Source organism: Triticum dicoccoides, chromosome 2B, assembly GCF_002162155.2.
Source record: "Triticum dicoccoides isolate Atlit2015 ecotype Zavitan chromosome 2B, WEW_v2.0, whole genome shotgun sequence".
Taxonomy (NCBI): Eukaryota; Viridiplantae; Streptophyta; class Magnoliopsida; order Poales; family Poaceae; genus Triticum; species Triticum dicoccoides.
The window spans coordinates 466,315,369-466,340,273 of NC_041383.1; the positions used below are offsets into that span (position 1 = coordinate 466,315,369).

The following is a 24,905-nucleotide window of genomic DNA, read 5'->3' on the forward strand; positions in this document are numbered from 1 at the left end:
TTATTTTGATATTGCTTTTTCCCATTTTAAAAAAGAAATCTAAGAAAAATAACAATTGCCATAAGATTTGCTAAAAGTGTAGTGCATTTAAGAAAATGATCAAGATGTTTTTGAAAAACGTTTGATGTGTATTAAAAAATTGTAAATGTGTTCTGAAAAAATGTTTGCCATGCATTAAAAGAAATAACAACGTGTATTTAAAAATGAACATGAAACTTGAACAACGTGTTTATCTCACGTCTATTAAGAAAATAAACAACATGTATGTATTAATAAAACACCGAAGATACACTATAATTGTGCGTGCGTGTGGTCTTGAATGAAGATACATATTTACACAATAATTTTTAATATAGGTTCAAACTTTTAAATCCACATTAATTTAGAAAAAACCATGTTTATCTTCTCAAAGTACACAATAATGAAAATATAATAAATATATAAAATAAACAATAATTTCATATTCATAATCATAGTATTTTTCATTGGGAAAATTTATGTATTATGAAAACAAAACAGGCTCGGAAAAAGGATAGGAACTTGAGAAAAAATAAAATGGAAACCCGCAGAAAACGTGTACAGAGTGATACTGCTATATTATTTGCTAGCTACTTGAGTAAATAGACACAAACCATGCAGAAAAAAGAGAGTAAATAGACACAAAGCAAAGCACGGCCGGGTGTTCCGTTCCGTTGTCAGGCAACGTGCCAACCTCAATTTTACTTTTTGCAACATTTACTCAAAGTCCAGGGGTCCGTAAAAAACCAAGCCCGCAGCTCACAGCGCCCACAACATTGGCAGTGACACGCCACACGGGTAATGGATACATCAGCATGCGTCTAAAGGCACCGTATTTGAACGTCCGGACGAGTTACGACACTATTTTTATGTATTTTTCAAGTTTAGGCATCAAACTGACCGAGCTGAACAAGTTAAGGTACCCATAGTGTATTTAAGTCATCTTTATTAGTACCGCAAGCAAAGGCTGAAGGTAGTTTGATGTGACCGAGAAATCCTAGTACTTGTTGCAGAGCTCCGAGGGTCCGAAGACTGGTGGCAGGTGATCACTCGAGTTCTTATGTTTGTTAGCTGTTGTTCAGTTATCTCTGTTTCCCTGATGCTGATAGTAACCTAACCACTTTATGGTTGTTTGTTGGCAGGTCACCACTCAAGAGATCTTATGGTCATTATCAGGATGTTTCACTCAACAGTTTTTGTGGTTACCATTTCAGCCGTGCCCCGACGGCAAGGGTACCCGTCGCGTTCTCCAGTCTCCGCCATGCCTAGTCTTGTCCTGTGTTGTACTATGTTTTTGTTGCTTCTTAATATAAAAGCAGCGCTACCCATTCTGTTTTTCTTATCAGTGGCAGCTTGTTTTCCAGTCGTCTCAACTTCAATATGCTTCTTCACCTATTGCTTCTTGGCCTTATTTTCACCCTACAGATTCCTGCATCCTCTGCTGCCATTGACTCCATTGCACCAGGCCAAGGACTTGTTTGCGGTGTTAGTGACAAGCTTGTCTCCCTAGATGGCAAGTTTGCGCTTGGCTTCTTCCAACCAGGCAGTATGTCCCACAACACCTTGAATTGGTACCTAGGCATTTGGTTTAATAAAGTCCCCAAGATAACTCCTGTGTGGGTCGCAAACCGTGATGACCCAATCACACAGCCCGCTTTAGTTAGCTTCACAATTTCCCAAGATGGCAATCTTGTCATCTTAGATCAAGCCACCAATACCATGATCTGGTCTAGCAGAGTTAGTATCAGAACCAACACCACCATTGGCATGCTCATGAACAATGGAAACCTTGTCCTACAAAATGCCTCAAACTCATCCGACATTTTGTGGCAGAGTTTTGACCACCCAACAAATACTTTCCTCCCTGGTGCAAAGATCGGCCGAGACAAGGTCACTGGTTTGACTCGCCGTCTTGTTTCCAGAAAGAACTTGATTGACCCAGCTCGTGGTCGTTACGTTTATGAGTTAGTTCCTAACGAGTTGATCCTTAAGCTTTTGAACTCATCCGTAGCATACTGGTCTAGCGGGGAATGGAATGGACAGTATTTTAGCTCCATTCCGGAGATGTTAAGCCGCAGCTTGATAGACTTCAAGTTTGTCAACAACACAAATGAAGAGTACTTCACATTCACCTTACTGAACGACACGATGATCATGCATCATCTACTTGATGTTTCTGGTCAAATGAAGACTTTAATCTGGGATGAGATTTCACAGGATTGGTTAGGTTCCTACTCCAACCCCAAAGCTCAGTGTGATGTCTATGCTCTCTGTGGACCATTCACTGTGTGCGATGATAACTCAGCTCCATATTGTAGCTGTATGAAGGGCTTCTCCATAAGATCCCCAGAGGACTGGGAGCAAAATGATAGAAGCCGTGGATGCATGAGAAATACTCCTTTAAATTGTGGCAGTAACAGGAGTACTGCAGGAGTGACCGATGAATTCTATTCCTTGTCCAATGTGAAATTGCCTCAGAATGCTGACAACATTGTCGCTGCTATCAGTGCTAGAGAATGTGCAGAAGTTTCCTGAGAAATTGCTCTTGCACTGCATATTCTTGCACTGACAGTCGATGCTCCATTTGGCATGAGGAACTTCTCAATGTAAAACAGCAGCATGCTGACACTACCGATACAAATGATGGTGCAGTTCTTTATCTTCGCCTTGCTGCAAAAGAGATGCAAACTCAGAAACCTGACCGAAGAGTGGCCCACTCGGATTTTGTCAGCTGCCATTGTCACCGCACTGGGGTTGCTGGCACTCATATTGCTAGTTCTTCTACTGATGATTCGGGGGAACAATAGGGATTGGTCTGGTGGTACACTGAAAAATCCTCAAGACGGTGGTGGAATTATTGCATTTAGATACATTGATTTGCAGAGGGCAACAAGAAATTTCTCTGAGAAGCTAGGTGCCGGCGGCTTTGGTTCTGTGTTCAAGGCATATCTGACCGACTCAGCTACAATGGCAGTGAAAAGGCTTGATGGTGCTTGTCAAGGAGAAAAACAATTCAGGGCTGAGGTGACTTCAGTCGGAGTTATACAACATATCAATTTAGTTAGACTGATTGGTTTCTGTTGCGAGGGTGAACGGAGGTTACTTGCATATGAGCACATGCCAAATCGTTCTCTTGACATCCATCTATTTCAGGACAACAACACAGTTTTAAACTGGTGTACCAGGTATAAAATAGCTCTGGGAGTTGCTAGAGGGCTGGCTTACCTGCATGAGAGCTGCCAAGACTTGATCATACACTGTGATATCAAGCCACAAAATATACTTCTTGACACGTCGTTTGTTGCTAAAATTGCTGACTTTGGTATGGCCAAGTTAATAGGGAGGGATTTTAGCCGGGTTCTGACTACAGCAAGAGGAACTGCAGGATACCTTGCACCCGAATGGATAAGCGGGGTTGCTATCACAGCAAAAGTCGATGTTTATGGCTACGGGATGGTGCTAATGGAAATAATATCAGGAAGACAGAATTCATTTGAACAATACACTGTCGGTGGTGATTGTGTTGTTTTCTTCCCTGTGCATGCTGCGCAAATGCTTCTCGAGGGAGATGTGGCAAGCTTGGTGGATGAAAAATTATCAGGTGAAGTAAATCTAGAGGAGGCTGAACGACTATGCAAGGTTGCTTGTTGGTGCATTCAGGATGATGAGTTTGATCGGCCGACAATGGGCGATGTTGTTCGCACTCTAGAGGGTCTATCTGATCTTGATACGCCTCCCGTTCCAAGACTACTTCAGGCCATTACAAGGAGGAGCTCTCACCCCCCTTCCACCTACCTCTCTAATGAATCAGAATAATGAAGATGCAACATGGCGTACATCAGAAACAAACATCTATTTCCTCCGGTCCAAATTAATTGACGCAGACTTAGTAAAAAGTTAATATGAACCGGAGGGAGTATTAATATATATGAAACATAGTAAGAAAGTCTGAGGAAGCAAGAAGAATGACACCATATATCTGTGTAATTTAAGCTTTACTCTCTGTAGTCTGTACCAGGTGTGAAAAATATCTGTCCAATCGTTCTAATCTACAGTATGAAATAAAATTCGTCAAAAGCTCAGTGCAATCTCTTGCAGGATTGATTTTGCTTCGTGGTGGTTTCGTTCACTTCTTCACTGGAATATAGTATATGTGTTATCATTTGTTGCCTTGCTCTGTTTAATATGGGATTTTAGTCTGAGTATGATAAGTTCTAAAGTTAATTTGAGGGCGGTCGTTCCTCAGGATTCGTGGTAGTAACTTCATATTCTGATGGTCATTTTGAATTTGGACGGGATGCAGTGTTGGTGGTGTAGGCCTTTCTGTTCTGTTCCATTCCATGACCATTGCCCAACACAGAAACTACCGAGGCCTTATTTTGAGCATTGTGCTTGCAACATGAAAAATTTCGTGGAAGCAATCGCTGGCTTGCAGCTGAATTATGCACAACGGAGTGTCAAGATTCTAGTATTTAAATCTTACATACAACTTTAGGTACACATTCATTCGCAAAAAAAAAGCCCCTTTAGATACACATTGCATACCAACAAGACCTCCATTGCCGTCTCAGTCGACGCCGAGGGTTTGTGTTTCAATTCACAGGCTGCTTCTGAGGGTTTTTGGATGGATTGGGCCAAAGAAAAATAAGGAACAACTGCTGCATTTTTCATGACGTTCAGTCCCTAATAAATATGGGCATCATTACAATATTTTTTGGGTTATGTATTTTTGTAAAGTAGAACCAATTACCTAAATCATCATAACTTAATTTTCATTCAGAATTTGCTTTGGTTCAGTGATAAGCGAGAGGCCAATGCCCCGCAACTTACCATCCATGATGCCGTCGATTCTCTGCGCCATCTCGGCCGTCATGTGCTGCTTCCAGTCCCCAACCTCCCCATTCCTGAAGAATGCGGAGTTGCTGAACTTCCAGTGAACCCCGTACTCGCCGGTGCGGTTCGCCTCCACGCTCCTCATCCGCTCTATGCCACACAGCGCCGCCACGGCCTCGGGGACGCCCCCGGCCACCTCCTCGCCCGTGAACGGGCAGCCGAGGAACTCGGCGAGCCGCTTCACGCTCCCCATCGTGTCCTCCTTGAGGTGCTCGTACCGGAGGAACATGACCTGCTCCGGCCGCGCCAAGCTCTCCCTCCAGTACTCGGCCACGTGCTCCCACGCCGGCCCGAACGGCGAGACGCCGTCGCAGAACGCCGCGAGCAGCTCCTCGAGCGACGCCGCGGTGGCGCCAGGACGGTTGGCTTTCCGGAGGTAGTGCCAGAGAGAGACGAGCGCGTCCTTGGGGTCCCGGCACATGTACACGACGCGGCAGCCGGACCCGGCCACGGACGCCGGCAGCGCCGACAGCGGCGCGTGCACGGCCAGGACGCGCGGCGCCGGCATCGCCTCCAGGAGCGGGACCGCGGCCGACCGGTGCTTCTCGTAGACGTAGTGCAGGAAGGGGACGAGGTCGTGGGGGCTGGAGCCCAGGAGCGGGTGGCGCCGTTGCCCCGTGCCGTCCGCTACCGGGGTGTGCACGCGGCGGTGCGCGATGGCGAACACGAGCGCCTTGAGCCACGTGGTGCCGGACTTGGGCAGGGTGGCGACTAGGATGTCGGTGGGGCGGGCGACGAAGGTGTCCCGCACGGCGAGCGTCGGCGCCATCTGGTGCGCCGGGTACCAGAAGCCGCGGTGGTTCTTGTACGCGGCGGCCCCCAGGCCCTGGCACGCCGACGTCGGGAGGGAGGAAGCGATCGCCTCGTACCTGGCGTAGGCGTCCGCTGTCTCTGTGCCGTCGCCTTCCATTTCCATATCCTACGTGGTGCGTGACATTTGCGCGCGGCTGTGGATTTTAATATAAGAGACGGGCCGGACAATCAACCAAAGAGTTTTGCTTCGGTGGTGCTTCTATGGTAGGGACTTATCAGTGGGCATAACGACCTGTCCTAGGGGAAACTACAGGGTACTGTAGAAGTGAGCTGGCTGAGTAGACTCCTCGCCACCTCATGGGCTAGCCAGTAAGATCCAGAACCTTTCTCACTTCTCAATGGTTGTAAGCCACACACGTCTTAGAGCATCTCTAGCGCACCCCTTAAAACACGCCGACCCACCATTTGTTTACGCTTTCAGTTGAAAAAAGTGGCTCGATAAGACACTGTATCAGTCCGCGACTTGTAAAAATATTTGCGGGGCGCGGAAAATCTTTGCCCTCAACTTTAGATACAAGGGGTGGGAGGTCGACCCGAGCTTGACCCCTATCGGCTCCGAGATTTGGCGGGAGGACATTTCCGCTCGGCAGTTCCCGCTTCCCCTCCCCTCTGCCGCCAACGACCTCCCTCCGTCCGCTCTGGAGCACCTTCCCAGGCTTCCCTCCGCCGTCATGGAAGCTTCCCAGTCGTCGGCCGTCACCGTGGATGTCATCCACGCGCCACACCCTTTAGCAAATCTCGTCGCCGGCCATGTCATGCCCGTCGTCGTTCAAGGCTCCACCGCGCCATCCCGCAAGCGGTAGGGCAGCGTCGTCGTCCAGGGCGGCGCTCCCGCAGCCCCCTCCGGGAAGGAACACGCGCCCGCCGCCGCCGATGCGATTAGGGTTGGGCCCGCGTCGGCGAAGAAAGTGAAGGTTTCGGGCGCTGGAAGACCTACCCCACCAACACCTCCCCCGATTGCCCCGGCAAGAACTACCCTGAGGATGCCCGTCGACGACGCTGCTGCCCCCCCCCCCCAGAGGTGTTCGACGAAATAGGCGCAAGGTATGATGCTTCGATTTCTTATAGTTCTTTCACTTTTCTCCATTGCGCGTGTTCGTGACTTGTTGAACGAAATTATAGCGCCGGTTTGCATGATGGGATTGCCGAGTTTGTGCACTTGTTAGACGACAACACCGTCGATATTGATCAAGCCCCGATCAGTGATTACGATTACAATGAGATGGATGGTGGTGTGCACAGCCACGGCGAGGAAGAAGATGAGGCGGAGGAGGTTGAGGTGGGGTGTTCGATGAAGCGCAAGCAAAAGTGCGCGCAAGATCGAAGAACTACATGCAATTGGAAGATATCATCTTGATCAAGGCTTGGGAATCGATGTCTCTTGATGCGTGCACCGACACTGACTAGATCGCCAAGCAGTATTAGCAAAGGATAGAGGACCAGTTCTTGCACATGATGGCAAAGTATCCCAACAGGACGCAACACACCTTTCGGTCACTCCAAGGTTGTTGGGACGTGATCAAGCAGTTTTATAGCCGTTGGGATGCATCTTACAACAAGTCCGCAATGCACCTCTAAGTGGTACCGTTGAAACCGATTATGTGAGTTTATCTTGACGTCCCAAGTTGTGCAAATTATTTCTAGCCGTCTGTAGGATCGAAAGTATGTCTAGAGGGAGGGGGGTGATTAGACTACTTGACCAAATAAAAATCTATCTTTTTCCCAATTTTAAGTCTTGGTAGATTTTAGGAACTTAACACAAGTCAAGCAATCAACCTACACATGTAATTCTAAGAGTATAGCAATGGAATGTAAATCATTGCATATGAAGGTAAAAGGGAGGAGTTTGGAGGGAGCAAACACAATGTAGACACGAAGATTTTTGGCGTGGTTCTGATAGGTGGTGCTATCGTACATCCATGCTGATCGAGACTTCAACCCACGAAGGGTAATGGTTGAGTGAGTCCATGGAGGGCTCCAGCCACGAAGGGTCCACGAAGAAGCAACCTTGTCCATCCCACCATGGCCATCACCCATGAAGGACTTGCCTCACTTGGGTAGATCTTCACAAAGTAGGCGATCTCCTTGCCCTTACAAACTCCTTGGTTCAACTCCACAATCTTGATGAAGGCTCCCAAGTGACACCTAACCAATCTAGGAGACACCACTCTCCAAAAGGTAATAGATGGTGTGTTGATGATGAACTCCTTGCTCTTGTGCTTCAAATGATAGTCTCCCCAACACTCAACTCTCCCTCACAGATTTGGATATGGTGGAAAGATGATTTGAGTGGAAAGCAACTTGGGGAAGGCTATAGATCAAGATTCTTGTGGTAGGATTGGAATGTCTAGGTCTCAACACATGAGTAGGTGGTTCTCTCTCACAAAATGAGTAGTGGAAGTGTAGGCACGTTCTGATGCCTCTCTCACAGATGGAGAAGGGGGTGGAGGGGTATATATAGCCGAGGGAGTCCTGGATTAAGGGGTCCTCAGGCGTCCAGCCTATTGATATGGGCCGGACTGATGGGCTGTGAAGATACAAGACCGAAGACTCTCACCTGTGTCTGGATGGGACTCTCCTTGGCGTGGAAGGCAAGCTTGGTGCCCGGATATGAAGATTCCTTTCTCTGTAACCGACTTTGTATAACCCTAGTCTCCTCCGGTGTCTATATAAATCGGAGGGCTTAGTCCATAGAGGCAATCATAATCATACATGCTAGACTCTTAGGGTTTTAGCCATTACGATCTCGTGGTAGATCAACTCTTGTAATACTCATATTCATCAAGATCAATCAAGCAGGAAGTAGGGTATTACCTCCATAGATAGGGCCCGAACCTGGGTAAATATCGTGTCCCCCGCCTGCTGTTACCATCAACCTTAGACGCACAGTTCGGGACCCCCTACCCGAGATCCGCTGATTTTGACACCGACATTGGTGCTTTCATTGAGAGTTCCGCTGTGATGTCCAAGACATGATTGATGGCTCGCCTTGTTGTCAAGGACAGTATCACCTCCAGAGGAGCCCTGTCCCCAGGTCAAACCCTCCGGCTGGGCGGCTTTCCCATGACCGCCCGTTCGGCCGTCAAGCCAATGATGACTTCTCGGGTCATCGAAAATCGCCTCCGTGTTGACTCCGAATACTCCAAACGGATGGATCCGACGGAGTTGTCGTCTTTAAACGAACTCCTTGATCGCATCGCCGCCCTGGGGGTCGCCACAGACTACGATCGGATCGGGCTTAAACCCGATCAGAGAGAAATCAAATCTCCACCAATCACCCATCAGGTAGCGGTAATCGAGGAGCACAACAACAACTCCCCCTCTATATTGAGGACGAACTATGTTCGGATTGCCGGGCTCGAAAAGCTGGATACCCGTCTACGGAACAACATGCCCTATCCTCCGAACCTAGAATCGGACAACGGGCCTGAAAAATCAGTTGATATCCCGGAGCCCGAACTATTAAGTTTGGAAGTTTCTCAAACTCCGGATCCCAAATTGGGTCAGGGTTCAGACTTAAATAAACCCACCCACCCGGATACATGCTATCTTACGTACATACGACAACAGTCTCAAGAAAGGGTCCATCACTTTTGGGCCAGATTCCTCCTTGTCAAAGACAAGATCAAAGATTGCCACGACGAAGACGTGATCTCACTATTCTGCAACAATTGAACGGACGAAGGAATCCTCAATGCCATTAACTGTTGTCGCGTATTACACTTTGTTGACTTGGCAACCATAGTACAGAAGTACTACGCAATGGAAAGCGTCTGGAAAACTCAGGCAGCTTCCACTCAACCCCTCGTCCGGACAAAAAGGATGCACCCTCGTGGGTCGCTCGATCCAATGGTAAAGAAATCGAAGCCAATTACTGGGCTCGGAACCGTTCTGGAGGGTTGGCTCGGTAGGCCATGCAAAATACACACAACACCGGATACCATACCAACCCACAACCTTAGAGCATGTTGGATACTCCGACAAGTGGCCAAGAGCGGCGAGGATCTCCTCACCAAAAATACCGCAGAGCGACACCCCATGAAAGACGACGACCTCAGAGTATTGACGGTCTTCGAGACTTTCACCTCAAACAATAGGCGTAAAAGGGCACTCCGCAACCTTGTTGAATTCTGCCAAGTCGCAGCAATAAACCCCTGGGACGACACGACCATAACTTTCAACGTCGGTGACAAACCAAAATTCAGGACAGTCCGGGCACCAGCCGCCTTGGTCCTCAGTCCAATCATGGACGGCTTTCGGCTTACCAAAGTTCTCATGGACGGCGGCAGCGGACTAAACCTCATTTACGAGGAAACTCTCAACAAATGGAAATAGACAGGAGCCGCATTGAGCAAAGTAGCACGACCTTCCGAGGAATCATTCCCAGTCGGGAGGCGCGATGCGCGGGAAAAATCACACTCGACGTGGTATTCGGCATGCCGGAGAATTATCGGTCCGAAGAGATAACCTTCCAAGTGATCCCTTTCAACAGTGGATATCAGCCTTATTAGGGCAAGATGCATTTACACGCTTCTAAGCTATACCTCATTACGGGTACATGAAGCTCAAGATGCCCGGGCCCAATGGTATTATCACTCTTGCCAGTGATCCGGACATAGCACTCCGCACCAAAAACAAAACCGCAGCCTTGGCCCTCGAGGCATTGTCTGAAGCCCTCGCGGCCGAAGAGTTAACCGCACTACGCTCCACAGTGGATATGGACGATGTGATCCTGGACAAGCGACCCAAATCCACCTCCTTTAAACTAGAAGATGAAACAGTCAAATTTCAAGTCCACCCGACGGACCCCAGGAAGACAACATCCATCGGGGCACAACTGGAGCCAACGGTTGATGCCGCGCTATGAGAGTTCCTGCGCGAGAACTGGGACATATTCGCCTGGCACCCTTCTGATATGCCGGGAATCCCACGCAGGTTGTCTGAACACAACCTAAACATACTGAAGGGATATAAACCGGTCAAGCAAACACTGCGGTGCTTTTCCAAACCCAAACGACAAGATATGGGAGAGGAGCTAGCCAAGTTAATCGAGGCCGGATTCATCAGAGAAATAAACACCCGGACTGGCTGGCAAACCTAGTGATGGTGCCAAAGAAGGATAAATCCTGGCGCCTATGCGTCGATTTCAAAGACCTCAACAAGGTATGCCCTAAGGATCCCTTTCCCCTCCCTCGCATTGATCAAATTATTGATGCTACAGCCGGACATGACTCACTGTGTTTCCTCGACGCATACTCCGAATACCATAAAATCAAAATGAAGGAGTTCGACACAGCCGCAACAACATTCATTACCCCATATGGGCTGTTCTGCTTCAACACTATGCCCTTTGGACTTGAAAATGCCGGCGGCACCTACCAACGCATGATTCAAATATGCCTGGAGAAACAGATCGGCAAGACAGTTGACGCGTGTGTAGATGACGTCGTCATCAAAACTAGGCACGTTGAGTCATTAATAGACGATCTGCGTCTCACATTCGACAACCTCCGTACATATGACATCAAGCTCAATCCAGAAAAGTGTGTTTCCGGCGTTCCCGCTGGAAAACTGCTGGGCTTCATCGTTTCCAATAGAGGAATTGAGGCAAACCTAGCTAAAATCCAAGCTTTGCCACAGTTGGCTACGCAAACAGACCTTAAACAAGTCCAAAAACTAGCCGGATGTGTGGCAGCTTTAAGCTGCTTTATGTCCATACTAGAAGAAAAAGCATTGCCACTTTATCGCCTTCTCCGATGCACCGATCACTTCGAGTGGACGAACGCAGCAACGGCCGGACTGGAAGAAATAAAGGCTCTTTTAGCGAGCAACCCAATCCTGGCCGCACCAACGTCGGCGAACCCATGTTATTATACATATCGACAACACACCAGGTCGTGAGTGCGGTGCTCGTCATCGAACGAAAGGAGGATGGACACAAATTCCCGCTTCAGAAGCCGGTATACTACGTATCCACTGCCCTCGCACCATGCAAATCCCGGTACCCTCATTACCAAAAAATAGCATACGCGGTCTTCATGGCATCCCGGAAGCTATGACAGTACTTTCAAGAGTGCTCAATCACGGTGGCCTCCGAAGTACCACTAAATGACATTATAAACAACCGCGATGCCACGGACTGGATTGCCAAGTGGGCTATTGAGCTCCTCCCATTCGACATAACATACAAATCGCACCGGGCCATTAAATCCCAAGTACTGTCCGACTTCGTCGCCGAATGGACAGAGGCCGAACTCCCTAAAGAGTACGACACATATTCCAACTGGGTCATGCACTTCGACGGCTCCAAAATGCTGGCGGGCTTAGGAGCGAGCATTGTCCTAACATCCCCCACTGGAGATACAATTCAGTACGTACTCCAAATACTATACACAGACTCCAACAATGCAGCCGAATACGAGGCCTTATTGCATGGTCTTCGGATGGCTGTCTCCATGGGCATACAACGCCTGGAAGTGTGCGGGGATTCAAACCTCGCAATATCTCAAATAAATGGAGACTTCGATGCCAAAGATCCAAAAATGGTGGCTTATCGTAATGCCATTCTCAAAATGTCGGCTCGGTTCGAGGGGCTTGAGTTTCATCATGTGGCTCAAGAAAGTAACCAAGCGACGGATGTCCTTGCTCGTATCAGAGCCAAGCGCGACCCCGTCCCACCTAAGATCTTTATGGAAAGGCTCTTCAAGCCATCTGTGGTGTGGCAAGGGGAGAGCGGCAACACCAGTCCGGGTCCGACTATAACCCCAGATTCCGAACATACCGATATCATCGGGGGATCAGCCACCAAAATAACACCATCGGCCCATGTTATCATGGCAGTCATTGCCCCATGGACCGAATCCTTCTTGGCCTACCTTAATAGGCCAGAACTCCCGGAGGATCAGAATGAGGCGCCCCGCATTGTCCGGCGCTCGAAAGCCTACAAGGTTCACGACGGAGAACTCTACAAGAAAAGCGCTACCGGAGTACTTCAAAGATGTATCTCCGAGGAAGAGGGGCGGCAACTCTTGGCTGAAATTCATGCCGGTCTCGGTGGTCACCACGCCACGGCTCGAGCCCTTGTAAGCAAGGCTTCCATACAGGTTTCTATTGGCCGACAGCCCGAGCAGATGCACTTGACCTTGTCCAACGTTGCGTCGGATGCCAGCTTTTCGCCAACCAAAGCCATATGCCCCCCACCGCTCTACAAACAATCCCCATCACTTGGCCTTTCGTGGTCTGGGGGCTTGATATGGTCAGACCCCTTAAAGGGGGAAGCCATAAGAAAAAATATATGTTGGTCATGGTGGATAAATTCACTAAGTGGATAGAGGCCGGACCAGTGATAGACTTCATATCCGGTCTTGTGCACCGTTATGGTGTTCCACACAACATCATCACCGACAACGGCTCCAATTTTACAGCCGATGAGGTGAAAACCTGGTGTGTTAATCTGGGCATTAAGCTTGATTACGCCTCTGTCTATCACCTACAAACAAACGGTCAAGTCGAACGAGCCAATGGTCTTATTATGAGCGGCATTAAGCCCAAACTAGTGCGGTCTTTGAAAGAATCAGACAAGCACTTGGTCGAGGAGCTCGACTCTGTACTCTGGGGGCTGCGAACCACGCCCAATCGCACTACTGGATATACACCTTTCTTTATGGTGATATGATGCAGAGGCTGTGTTACCCTGCAACATTATTCACGACTCACCTCGAGTGCACATGTATGAAGAGAGAGAGGCCAAGCTTGATCGGCATGACAACTTAGATGCCCCGGAGGAGGAGCGCGATGTCGCAAAAGCCCATTCCGCATTTTATCAAGAATAGGCTCGTAGATATCAAAGCAGAGAAGTGCAGGCCAAGACATATAATGTTGGCGAACTTATTCTACGCTTGTCGGAGAAGAAAAAGGACAAACTCAAGCCCAAGTGGGAGGGTCCCTTCATCATTGATTAAGTTCTCACTAAAGGAGCATACCGCCTGCGTGATGCATCAGATAATCGCCTAGAGCTGAACCAATGGAACGCGGCCAGACTCCGAAGATTCTACGCCTAGCGCCGAACTCTTTGTTCGTCTCATTCTCCCTTTTGTTTACATTATTTCTTTTTCCCCCCTCTCTTTTTGCTTTTCCTTTTTTTAGCCTTAAAGCTTTCGTGCGGCTAAACCATGCACCTACGACGTACACATCCCTAAATATGTACATCCATTATACCTGGGGGCTTCTTGTACAGAGGCTTACTATTATTATTTTTAGAGCATTAAGCTCACCACATACGTGTCTTTTCCTCATATGTACCTTTTCTTCGCCATTATATGCATCGATATGACTTAAGTTTTGGCCAAGCTGGGTTGCCTGGCTCCTGTGCTTATGCCCTACGTTCCCGTTTGTTCAGTTAGGGCATAAAGGGAGCACCTCTGCGATTGTTACTGCCGGGTCATCCGGATGTGTACCTCAGACTGGGTGAAGCCCAAAGCTAGCATTCTTAAGGGAATATTTTGTGGGCGGACTAAAGATGTTTTTTACTCATTACAATATTAACCCCCAAATGTTACGTATACTGCGATTTTCAACCACAGTTCGGACATGCACGTTAATGCATGCTCACCCAGGGAAAGGAACCCTTAACGGAACTATTCTGTCTGGAAGATGGTTCTTACAATCACAATGTAATATAACATAGCTAGCCGGACACAACTTGTTTGTTCAAGCAACTATGACCCCTACGCCTGGTTTCCACGCATACCCCGGTTTATTTTATCGCTCAGGTATTCGGAAACACTCCGCGCCTTCGGGTCCAGAGGTCGAAGCGAAAAGGTCTGCCATGACAATTTTACAATCCGGCTAGGGACAAATATGTCAAGGAAAGTACATAGTCACTTGGACTCAAAAACTTCCTCTTCTACACCGTCCAACAAGTTGTCTAGCTTACAATCTTGTTGAGATATTTTGCGGCTACTTTTACCTGGTCATATACCAAACTAACGGGAATTTCTTTTCCATCTGACCCTAAAGGTCCGACCCGAGCCATATGATTCGGATCAAGCTTGGTATACCGTGTCTTCACCATGGCCCATGCCTCTCGCGCACCTTCCAGGCAGGCCGATATCTTTCATAATAGGAAACGCCGCCGCGCTCCCTTAAATAGTTGTACAAGCTCCTCCATACTTCCTGGAGGGAAGGAGGAAGGCCATAAGGTCTCGGCAACACTTCGCATCGCCTGCCGAGCTCGCTCGTGCATTTGCGACAACTCTTGTAGCAGATCGCCCGCAGATCCGGACATCTCCTCTTCGGGACGGCCAATCAGCATACCTACAGACATAACTCTATCAGTTCCTTTCCTCGCCGAATTACGCAGAGGTAAGTTTGAACACATACTAAATATGCCGCCTCGCAACCTCTTATTTCCCCTCACGGAGTCAGCCAGCTAGGCCCGCACATCTTTCAGTTCTTCGCCCAACTGGGTGTTGGAATCCTGGAGTTTGTTTTTCTCCTCAATGACCCGTGTAAGTATACATTCGCCCGCGACCCATTGCCTTTTGGCTTCTTGTTCACCCGCTTGTGCGACTCCTAGTGCCTCTCCAGGATGATCTGACGATCCTGCCATACGATACACAACTGTGTTAGCATTGCTGGTATATAATTTTGTTTTCCTGATGGAGGGACACATTACCAGGCGATGCCTTCTTGGATTTCTCCAGTTCGGCTGTCGTAGAGGCTAGCTGGGTCCGACACTTTTCCAGCTCTTGAGGCAACATGTTGTTCTTCTCCGTAAGCACCTGGTTTCACAATGATCCTTAAATCAGCTGAATCAACTGCTTCAAGTCTCGGGGGCTACTGGTATATAATTATCAGGTTTATACAATGTGAGATCACCCGTGTATCTTTCAAATGTCAGTCTGTGGCTCTGGTAAGCCCGTCTCGAGCAATTCGTATGTATGCTTTAGCTGAGTTGAAGGCATTGAATGCCTATTTGGTAAAGCCGGGGTCGCAAAGAGCAGCCCTCCGGCGCTGATGGTTCTTGACGCTCTCCACTTCCGAGTTTGTGACGGATACATCATCCGAATCCTCTGCCAAAGGACAATCCAGCGGCGCTCCCGTATCAGCCCTCGTTGTTACGGCAGGGTCTGGAACCTGGCTGTTGGGAGTGTGACTGGTAGGACTCTCGGACATAGTCCGGCAAACGCTCTTCCTGATAAGACACGAATGGATAATGTCACAGTTGGATGTGACCGCCAAAAGGCATATTTACGAAGCCATACTTATTTGATGACGGCTCTGACATGTCTTTGCTTGCCTTCCTCTTTGAAAGCTTACCCAGTGCGGGCGCCGCTCTCTTTGGAGTCGCCTCTGGTGCGGGATGGCGCGCCGAGCGCCTCCCCTTTGGAGAACGAGATAGTGCGGTGGGTGAGGCAGAATGAGGAAGCTCTTTCGAAGGAGATGTCTCCTGATTACTTGCGTGTGAGGCAGGGAGAAGACCGGGATAGTCGGCGGTGATGGCCACTTCCATGCCGTCATAGTTCGCCTGGTAGAACACCCCATCCTCGAGCGTCACGAAAATGTCTGGATCCTCTTTGAATCCGGGGTCATGGTCCCGGTTGTGGTCCTCTGGCTGTGGGGCGGGGCTGTGGAGCCGCTTGGCGATCTTCCGCCACTCCTGTTACACATGGACGGATTAATGTCCGTGGAAAGTGACTCAAGGAGTAGATTGAGTAGAGTAGTGGGATTGGAACTCACCCAGCTAGGAGGATTGTACATGGAAAATCCATCTCAACACTTAATGCGAGTGAATTCCTCTTTCTCCCCTTTGTATAGTTCGGCCAGTATTTTTGCCAAAGCGGCGGGGGTGTCCGGACCCTTCCGATCGCAGTGGGAGGCATCATCTTCCCCATTATTAGTGCCACACGGGAAGCCTTCTGTATTGGAGTGGCTGAACCCCTCGTACTATGGAAGTCGACATTACCTCGAATATTGATAATCTGGACTAGGCGAGCATCTTTATCTTGCTTATCAATTGACGAATTTCCGCACTATCTTCCTCCTCGAGGCTCCGAGGGCGCCAGCTGTGGCGTTTCTTCAACGGGATGCTTGAAAATTTAGGAAGACCCATTCGGACTGGGTCGGGAAGGGCGATGTCCTCGATATAGAACCATTCGGAAGGCCACTCTTCAGATGCCTTCTTCGGCGTGCCGGACAGGTATCCGGTCTCGGCGATGCGCCATACCTCGGCTCCGCCCGCTTCAAATATTGATCCCTCTTAGCTACGAGGGATGAGGCAGAATATTTTCCTCCATAATTCAAAATGGGCCTCACAACCCAGGAATAGCTCACAAAGAGTGACATAACCAGCGATATGCAGGATGGAGGCAGGAGTGAAATTGTGCAGTTGGAGGCCATAATACTCTAGAAGTCCTCGGAGGAACAGGTGGATTGGAAATCCAACGCTCTCAGCAGATAGGGAACAAAGCACACTCGTTCCCCCTAGATGGATTGGGGAAATTCTCTGCCTGAGCCCCGTCGTTGAAGGAAATCAATCCTACTCGAATAGGGGCTAGATCCGCAGGGGGAAGAAATCCCTGTGTGTGCAGCTTCATTAGCTGACCATGGGATACGGAACATTTCTCCCACTCGCCTTTTCCAGGGCCGTGGGGGCGGGAGGAAGAGCTGGGAACGCTAGCCATGTTGGGATGATTTCTCCTAGCAAGCTCTGAGGATTCCTCGCTTGGTGTGGAATGGATCTGAATATCCCAATCTCTTTAAATACACGCCTTTCTTACATGGTTAGGGTGATATGTGCAAAAATACCCCGACCTCTCGTATTCGCTCGACACGTGGAAAGCTGGAGTCATGAAGATGTGGAAGCCGATGGGCGCGACATTAAATGGAAAGCCGAATACTGCTCTTTAAGTCAGGTACTTTGAAGTAATCGGAGGAGGAACCCGCCTTGCAATGACGAAGACAATCTGCACGCCGAGCACATTGTCATTGGAAGGCTGGTTCGGGGGCTACTGAAGGAGTCCTGGATTAAGGGGTCCTCGGGCGTCCGGCCTATTGAAGTGGGTCGGACTGATGGGCTATGAAGATACAAGACCGAAGACTCTCACCTATGTCCGGATGGGACTCTCCTTGGCGTGGAAGGCAAGCTTGGCGCCCGGATATGAAGATTCCTTTCTCTGTAACCAACTTTGTATAACCTTAGTCCCCTCCGGTGTCTACATAAACCGGAGGGCTTAGTCCGTAGAGGCAATCATAATCATACATGCTAGAATCCTAGGGTTTTAGCCATTACGATCTCATGGTAGATCAACTCTTGTAATACTCATATTCATCAAGATCAATCAAGCATGAAGTAGGGTATTACCTCCATAGAGAGGGCCCGAACCTGGGTAAATATCGTGTCCCCCGCCTCTTGTTACCATCAACCTTAGACGCATAGTTCGGGACCCCCTACCCGATATCCGCCGGTTTTGACACCGACAATAGCCTCCACACAAAATCTAACCGTTACACACAATTTCCCAGACTCGGTGAGACTGAATAGTGCAACTCGGTGGGACCGATCTGGTTCAAAATGTGAACGTTAGGGTTTTCAGTGAGACCGACAATATCAACTTGGTGGGACCGATGTGCTAGGGTTAGGGCAAAACCTCATCTCGGTGAGATCGATCACATGAACTCAGTGAGACCGATTTCAGTAGTAAGCAAACAAAGACTTGGTCAGGCAAACTCGGTGGGACCGATCGCTCATTTCGATGAGACCGAAATGTTACGAAAAGGAAACAAAGAGTTTGCATTGCGAACTCGGTGGGACCGATCACTCATCTCGGTAAGACCGAAACGTTATGAAGGGAAACAAAGAGTTTGCAATCCCATCTCAGTGAGACCGAGATCCCTATTGATGCCGAACTGATTAGGGTTTCTGGCTATGGCTATGTCAAGTGAACTCGGTGGCGCCGGATAGATCAAATTGGTGGGGCCGAGTTTGACTTTAGGTTTTGGACATATGTGGAAATGAGAAAGTGGTTGAGGGCTTTTGGAGCATATCACTAAGCATTTTGAGCAAGCAAGCCATTAAGCAACGCCTCATCCCCTTTTAATAGTATTGGCTTTTCCTATGGACTCAATGTGATCTTGGATCACTAAAATGAAAATGAAGAGTCTTGAGCTTTTGCCAATATGTGTCCTTAACATTTTGAGGGGTCCACATCTCGAGTCCATGCCACACCAATCATTGAACTTTCTGAAACATTAATCTTTAATGAATATTAGTTCAATGAGCTATATGTTGTTATGAATTACCAAAACCACCTGGGGATTAGTTGCACTTTCAATCTCCCCCTTTTTGGTAATTGATGACAACATATAGATCAAAGCTTCGATAAATGATAATATAAATGAAGTACATCGTTGCTTTGAGAAGTATGTGATAAGCAAGAGCTTCCCCTAAATTTGTGCATTATTTAAAATTTGCTTTTAAATGCAAATGCAAAATCGATTAGGATCATGGGTAACTCTTCCATGTCACATACCTCCTGGTGGAGCGCTCAAAATGATAGAATAAAAAATATGCACTCATCACCAAGGCAAGATATGAATGATCATACATAAGAGATAAGATATCATCATTCAAGCACACATTAAAGCATAATATGATCAAACACATGATCATAGGAGTATCTCACACACAAGCATAGATAGTGTATCAACCAAACAAACAAGAAACAAGTAGCAAGAGAGGCAAAAACAGCAAAACACACACTCTCTCTCGAAGCCTATGATCTATACACTTTCTCTCCCTTTGGCAACAAGTTATCAAAAAGCTTGAAAATGCATAGTGCTATGCGGCTCTCTAAGCATGATCTCCGGGAGCTCCGGTGTGCGAAGGTGGCGTGGAGAGGAGTCCTACAACAAAAGAATCTAAAGAGGTATGTGGAGTTGGTGGAGTTGCAACTGGAGGGGCAATTGGGGCTGTAGCTGCAGGTGCTGAAGTGGTAGCTCTAGTATCACTGGCTGGCACAGCTGTAGACCTTTCTGCCCTTGGCACTCTCTGAAAAACTTCAGTGGTAGCTCTTCCTCTTCTCTCCTCTGCTTCTTCCTGGAGTGGCTCAACTATAGTCTGGATCTTTGTGACCTTCAAGTCTAGATCATAAATTTAGTCTCGATGATCATTTTAAGACTCTCTTGATTTTGAGTCAGGGTTGCTAATCCTTTCTCAATTCTTACTATGGCTTCAAGCAAATAGCTAAGCTGATCTTGCTTGATCTTGAGGGGTACAGCCGAGGCATCTGGAACTTTTGAAGTTTGTGCTGCCTTCTCTGCCTTTGCTTTCTCCCTCTTCTCCTGAGCCTCTACTGAAGTAGGATGTGATGCATCCATGACAACCTCATTGTCTTCAAACTCAGGCATCAGGAGAAGGTGCTCTTTGTCCAAAAGATATGTACCTTTTCCCATCTTAGAGTTGATGAGCGTCTGAATGTGTGGAGCATAGCCACATGATCTCTTCTGGTCAGCAACAGTCCTCTTTACTGTCTCAACAATCAAGGTCATCACCTTGAACTTCTCTGGCACATCAAGAATATGCAGCAAGTTGATTGAATGCCCTCTGATCGTTATGTTATCTCTAGACTTGGGCAACAATGTGTGCCTCAGGATGGTGTTGATAGTGGGCAGCCCAGACAACAGATAGTATATGGAGCCATATTTGTGAGTCTCCAAGACAGCATCAGGAATCTCCTTGTACATGTGTGCCATGGAGGTATGTCCTTTCCTAGGTTTGGCATATACATATATGTCATCTTCATGTTCATCAGGGGCATTGATCAGCTTGGCCCACTCAGCAACAGAAGATTGGTACCTTGTACCCTCAGTCATCCAGACAATTTTCCATTTGGGTAGAAATGTGCAGCGGAATAGAATTGCATCACCATCTCATCATTCCATTTGGTGAGTTTCTAACCAACAAACTTATCAACTCTAGTCAATCTGAAGTTGTCATGCACTCCTGGGAAATAATCAGCATTGTTGTCAATATATGTCCAATCAACCCATCTCATGTCACTGACAATGGGCTTCTTGTCCAAGAGTACTGTCTCAAAGAAGTCCTGCTTCTCCTTGGTGTGGAACTTGTAATCCACAATAATCCTTCTCCTGGTGGCATATGGGTCTGTCTATCTCCATAGCCTGAGACCTGCATCTTTGCTAAACTTCATATTCTCTACAACTGGATGTGTATCATCATCATCTGGAATCTTTGGTTTAAGCTTCCTGAGCACTTGGGGTTCTTCTACTTCTTCAACTTCAGGCACTGGGCCTTGTTCTTCTCAGCAGCTGGAATATTACTTGTAGATCTCTTAGGTTCTGTTGGCTTAGAAGCTTGTGCAGTAGCAGCAGCCTTAGGGGCAGTCTTGGGATTTTATGGAGCAACCCCTGACTTGATGGCATCCCCCATCAGCTTTTGGGTTTTGGTAGGAGGTGCAACAGGCTCTTCCTCCTCATCATCATCAGATTCCCTGACCATAGATGGTCTACCTATCACTCTAGCCATGATCTTCTTGACCCTTTCCTTTCTCTTCTTGCCCTCAGTAGCCTCCTTTTCCTTTGGCTCAAGGGTGAGCTCAATTGTATACTGTGTTGAGGCTCTGGATTTAGACATGGGGATTCTCCTGGCAGGTGCCTTCTTCTTCAATCCTGGCTTGGTTGAAGCTGCAGTGCCAAACTCTTTCTTGACAACTTTCTTCTTTGAGGTGACTTCCTCATCAACCACAAAGTCTTCATCTTCTATGTCCGAGGTTTTCTTCTTCCTCTGCCTGGTTGTTGCCTTAGGAAGATTGCTTGGGGTGCTTTTTCTACCCTCCTCAAAACTGCTGTTAGAGGGACTAGTGCCCTCACTCAGGTGTACCTGCTCCTCAGATATGTTCTGGCTATCACTGTTGTCTAACATGGCTAACACTGAAAGCTGACCCTGTGAATAGATCGGTTGAGATAGAGTCGGTGAGCATCACAAAGTGCAGACATTTTGCAAAACAAATGAGTCAAAAAAACTTAGTTTTAGTTTTCTACAGAAAGTATTTTGAAGCTACCGATTGTCAAACTCGGTGACACCGAAGCAACTTTAAAGTCTAAACATGTGAAATCGGTCAGACCGAGGCACAATTCAGTGACTCCGAGATTGCTAGGGTTTTATAGAGAAATGAACTCGGTCACACCGATTTGTATGTTTTGGTCTGATCGAAAAATACATGTGCAATGGCCTTGGCCAAATCGGTGAGACCGAATTCTCCAAATCGGTAGGTCCGAGATGAGTTCGGTGGAAACCTAACCCTAAGTTTTTGAATCAAAACTAATCTAGAGGATATTCTGGTTGGATATAAGCATCTCAAACGTGACAAGAATCATGGCATTGACCTTAGTTCAAGAATCAGAGGTAAAGATTGCACAAGGGGTCGAGTTCATACCCTAACTTGGCGGTGAACTCGCTACGGCGACAACGGCGGCGAAGATTCCCGTTGTCGGCAGCGGAGGCCAGCGGCAAGAGGTCGCTGGCGACGACAGAGACGATCCGAAGACCTCGAGTCGGCAGAGCTGGACAGGCGTGGGCGAAGAGTTTGGAGAAATTTCCAAAATTTGGCCCGAGGGTATATATATCCAGACCTTGTCGATGTGACCGAGTGGAACAACTCGGTGGCACCGAGATGTAGAATCGCAAGCGGTTGCTGCAACTCGGTGAGACTAAAAAGTTCAAATCAGTTGCACCGAGATTGAAACCTAGATCAATTTAATGAACTCGGTTTGACCGAATGGAATGAATCGGTCAGACCGAAATGCACTAAGAGGTTTTGGAAGTTTAAGTCTATGACGAATCGATGACTCCGAGTGCTCCTCACCCAGAGGGTTCGAATGTGACTTGATCAAACTTTGTGATGTAGCATGAATAGAGTTTGAGACGAGAAAAGCATAGATAGCTAGAGGGAGTTCTTAGGCATTCTTGTCCATCCATTTGGAAAAAACAAAAGGCCAAACAATCAAATCAACAAATGGATGTCCTCGAATGGAGAAAATTATGCAACCAACATGCTCACACAATAAGATAGCAAATGAAATATATGGAAAAGTGTCGTGGATTTAACACGGTAGATGTCCTAGCAAAAGGACTTAGGTGTGGAGCCATTGCAGCTAGGTTAGCTTAAAGGGGTTGAACGGGACAAAGGACATAGAGAGTTTTACCCAGGTTCGGCCCCTCTCAACGAGGTAAAAGCCTACCCCTGCTTTTGATTGTATTGCTTGTGTTGCGGTTACCAGGGAGCGAATACGCTTGACCTAGTACTCGATCAATTGTTTCTTGAGTTAACCCACTGCCAGGTCACCCCTTTATATACAGGTTGATGCCCGATGGCCTACAGAGTCCCGGCCGGCTCACACAAGCATGACCGGCTCGGTTTGTAACTAAACTTGCCTTATAATACAAGTTAAACATATGGCGGTTTATTTTTCTGGGCCTTGAGTCTCCTCCAGGCCTTGGGCCTTCAACCAGCTTGATTCATGAACTGCCAGCTTCATGCTTAAGTCGCCAACGACATGACCCGGCCCCTCCTGGCGGGTCATACCTAGGAGTTATATCCCCGACATTAGGCCCCAGGTTGATTTTGAACTGGTTCACATCAATCTTCATCACTTGACTTAGCAGATTCTTCTTTCATCAACTTTCACTAACTCACTGTAACCCGCCAGGAGGTCACATCACCGAACTGTAATAACCCGCCTTGATGTCACGCGCATTAATTCTGCGCAAGGCCCAAGATATCTCAACGTATCTTTATCTTAATAGACCTCCCAAAAATCGAAGCGTCCACATAGCCACCTAATCATTTTTTTCCGGTCTCCTCGATTCCTGCGCATGCCATCTATCCACTTCCTTACAAAAAGGGGCAGGGGTCCATCCTTTCACTTTTTACCCCTGCCCTTGCGTCTTCCTCTCCCTCCTCGCACAGTCCAGCACCGCCCGAGCTCCACCGCTGCCGTCTCCAGCATCATCAAGTCCAGCGCTGCATCACCCTGATCTTGTCCAGAGAAACGCGACGCTCCTCTGCTATTCATCAGCACCATCAGGTATATTTCTTGCTTCATCTCAGATCCGCACTAGGGTTTCCTCCGTTCATCGGAGTTCTTTGGTGTTCATCAAAAACCTCCCTAGCATCCCCCTGCTGATGACTTGTTTGATCCAGCCGTAGCATAGGATTAGTGCAGTAGTAGTTTTAGCCATCATCTCAAAACATAGATGTGTTCTGTCTGTTGAAACACAACTCCCAGCTCGTGTGTTCTTCGGTCGCTGTAACTAGGTTAGACTATATTCTTCATTTTTGAGCTGCTGTAGATCCAAAATTGTAGAACCAATCAGTGGAACTTGTTTATTGAAGACTTAGCAAAATTCAGCTCCACTCCAGATCTGTAGGCATTAGCCCCTCATGGCGGCTTAAATGACAAACTTATAGCTCAACAAATAGTTGCCGGTTTATCTTTGAGTACTTTTAAACCGCCAATGTAGTATTCTGATGTAACCCGGCTATTCTCGCCCGTTTAACCATGCCAACCTTTATAGCACTTATTATTATTGAAGGTCAATTATTCTTGCCTTGCATACCTTTCCTCAAATCACTTGCTGGCTTAACATCACATCCTCAACCCGGCAATCTCTTTTATTCTAGGCTTTTCACCAAAAATGACAAAAACTATTACTTCAGGCAACTGGGTGGCCTCTACTATCACAAAGGAAGCTCTGAATAATCATGTCAAGGTGGGCGTCTTAGCCCCCAAAGAGGATATCCATTGGAGGGTTCCTGGAGATGAGGCCAGACCCGCCCCTAAAGAGGGTGAAGTTGTGGTTTTTACTGATCATATGCTTCGTGGGTTCACTCCACCCGGCTCAAGATTCTTTCGTGACATGCTTCATTTTTTCAAGCTCCATCCTCAAGACATCGGGCCTAACTCTGTCTCAAACATATGCAACTTTCAAGTGTTCAGTGAAGTATATCTCCAACAAGAGCCCAACATAGAACTGTTCAGGGAGTTCTACTATTTAAACCGACGATACGAGTTTACTGACGGGCCTAGCTTAGAACTAGGGGGCATTTACATTTAGGTAGAAAGAGGCTACTTTCCCTGCCGCCTCACCTCCTAGTCAT

The 24,905-nt window shown here is 47.7% G+C and overlaps 2 protein-coding genes across 2 annotated transcripts; both read left to right on the forward strand.

The window, feature by feature from the left end:
* The first annotated feature begins 1,376 nt into the window (after positions 1 to 1,376).
* LOC119364258 (G-type lectin S-receptor-like serine/threonine-protein kinase At2g19130) lies at positions 1,377 to 2,575 on the forward strand. The gene has a single exon (XM_037629703.1). The coding sequence runs from the start codon at positions 1,399 to 1,401 to the stop codon at positions 2,551 to 2,553; it is 1,155 nt and encodes a 384-aa protein (XP_037485600.1). The 5' UTR covers positions 1,377 to 1,398; the 3' UTR covers positions 2,554 to 2,575.
* A 62-nt stretch (positions 2,576 to 2,637) lies between these two features.
* Positions 2,638 to 4,095, forward strand: LOC119364257 (G-type lectin S-receptor-like serine/threonine-protein kinase At2g19130). Its single transcript, XM_037629701.1, has one exon. The coding sequence runs from the start codon at positions 2,638 to 2,640 to the stop codon at positions 3,832 to 3,834; it is 1,197 nt and encodes a 398-aa protein (XP_037485598.1). The 3' UTR covers positions 3,835 to 4,095.
* The last annotated feature ends 20,810 nt before the right edge of the window (positions 4,096 to 24,905 follow it).

Bases quoted from the DNA above. Each gene is read 5' to 3' on its own strand.
- LOC119364258 (XM_037629703.1), top strand. From the start codon at position 1,399: ATGCTTCTTCACCTATTGCTTCTTGGCCTTATTTTCACCCTACAGATT.
- LOC119364257 (XM_037629701.1), top strand. From the start codon at position 2,638: ATGCTGACACTACCGATACAAATGATGGTGCAGTTCTTTATCTTCGCC.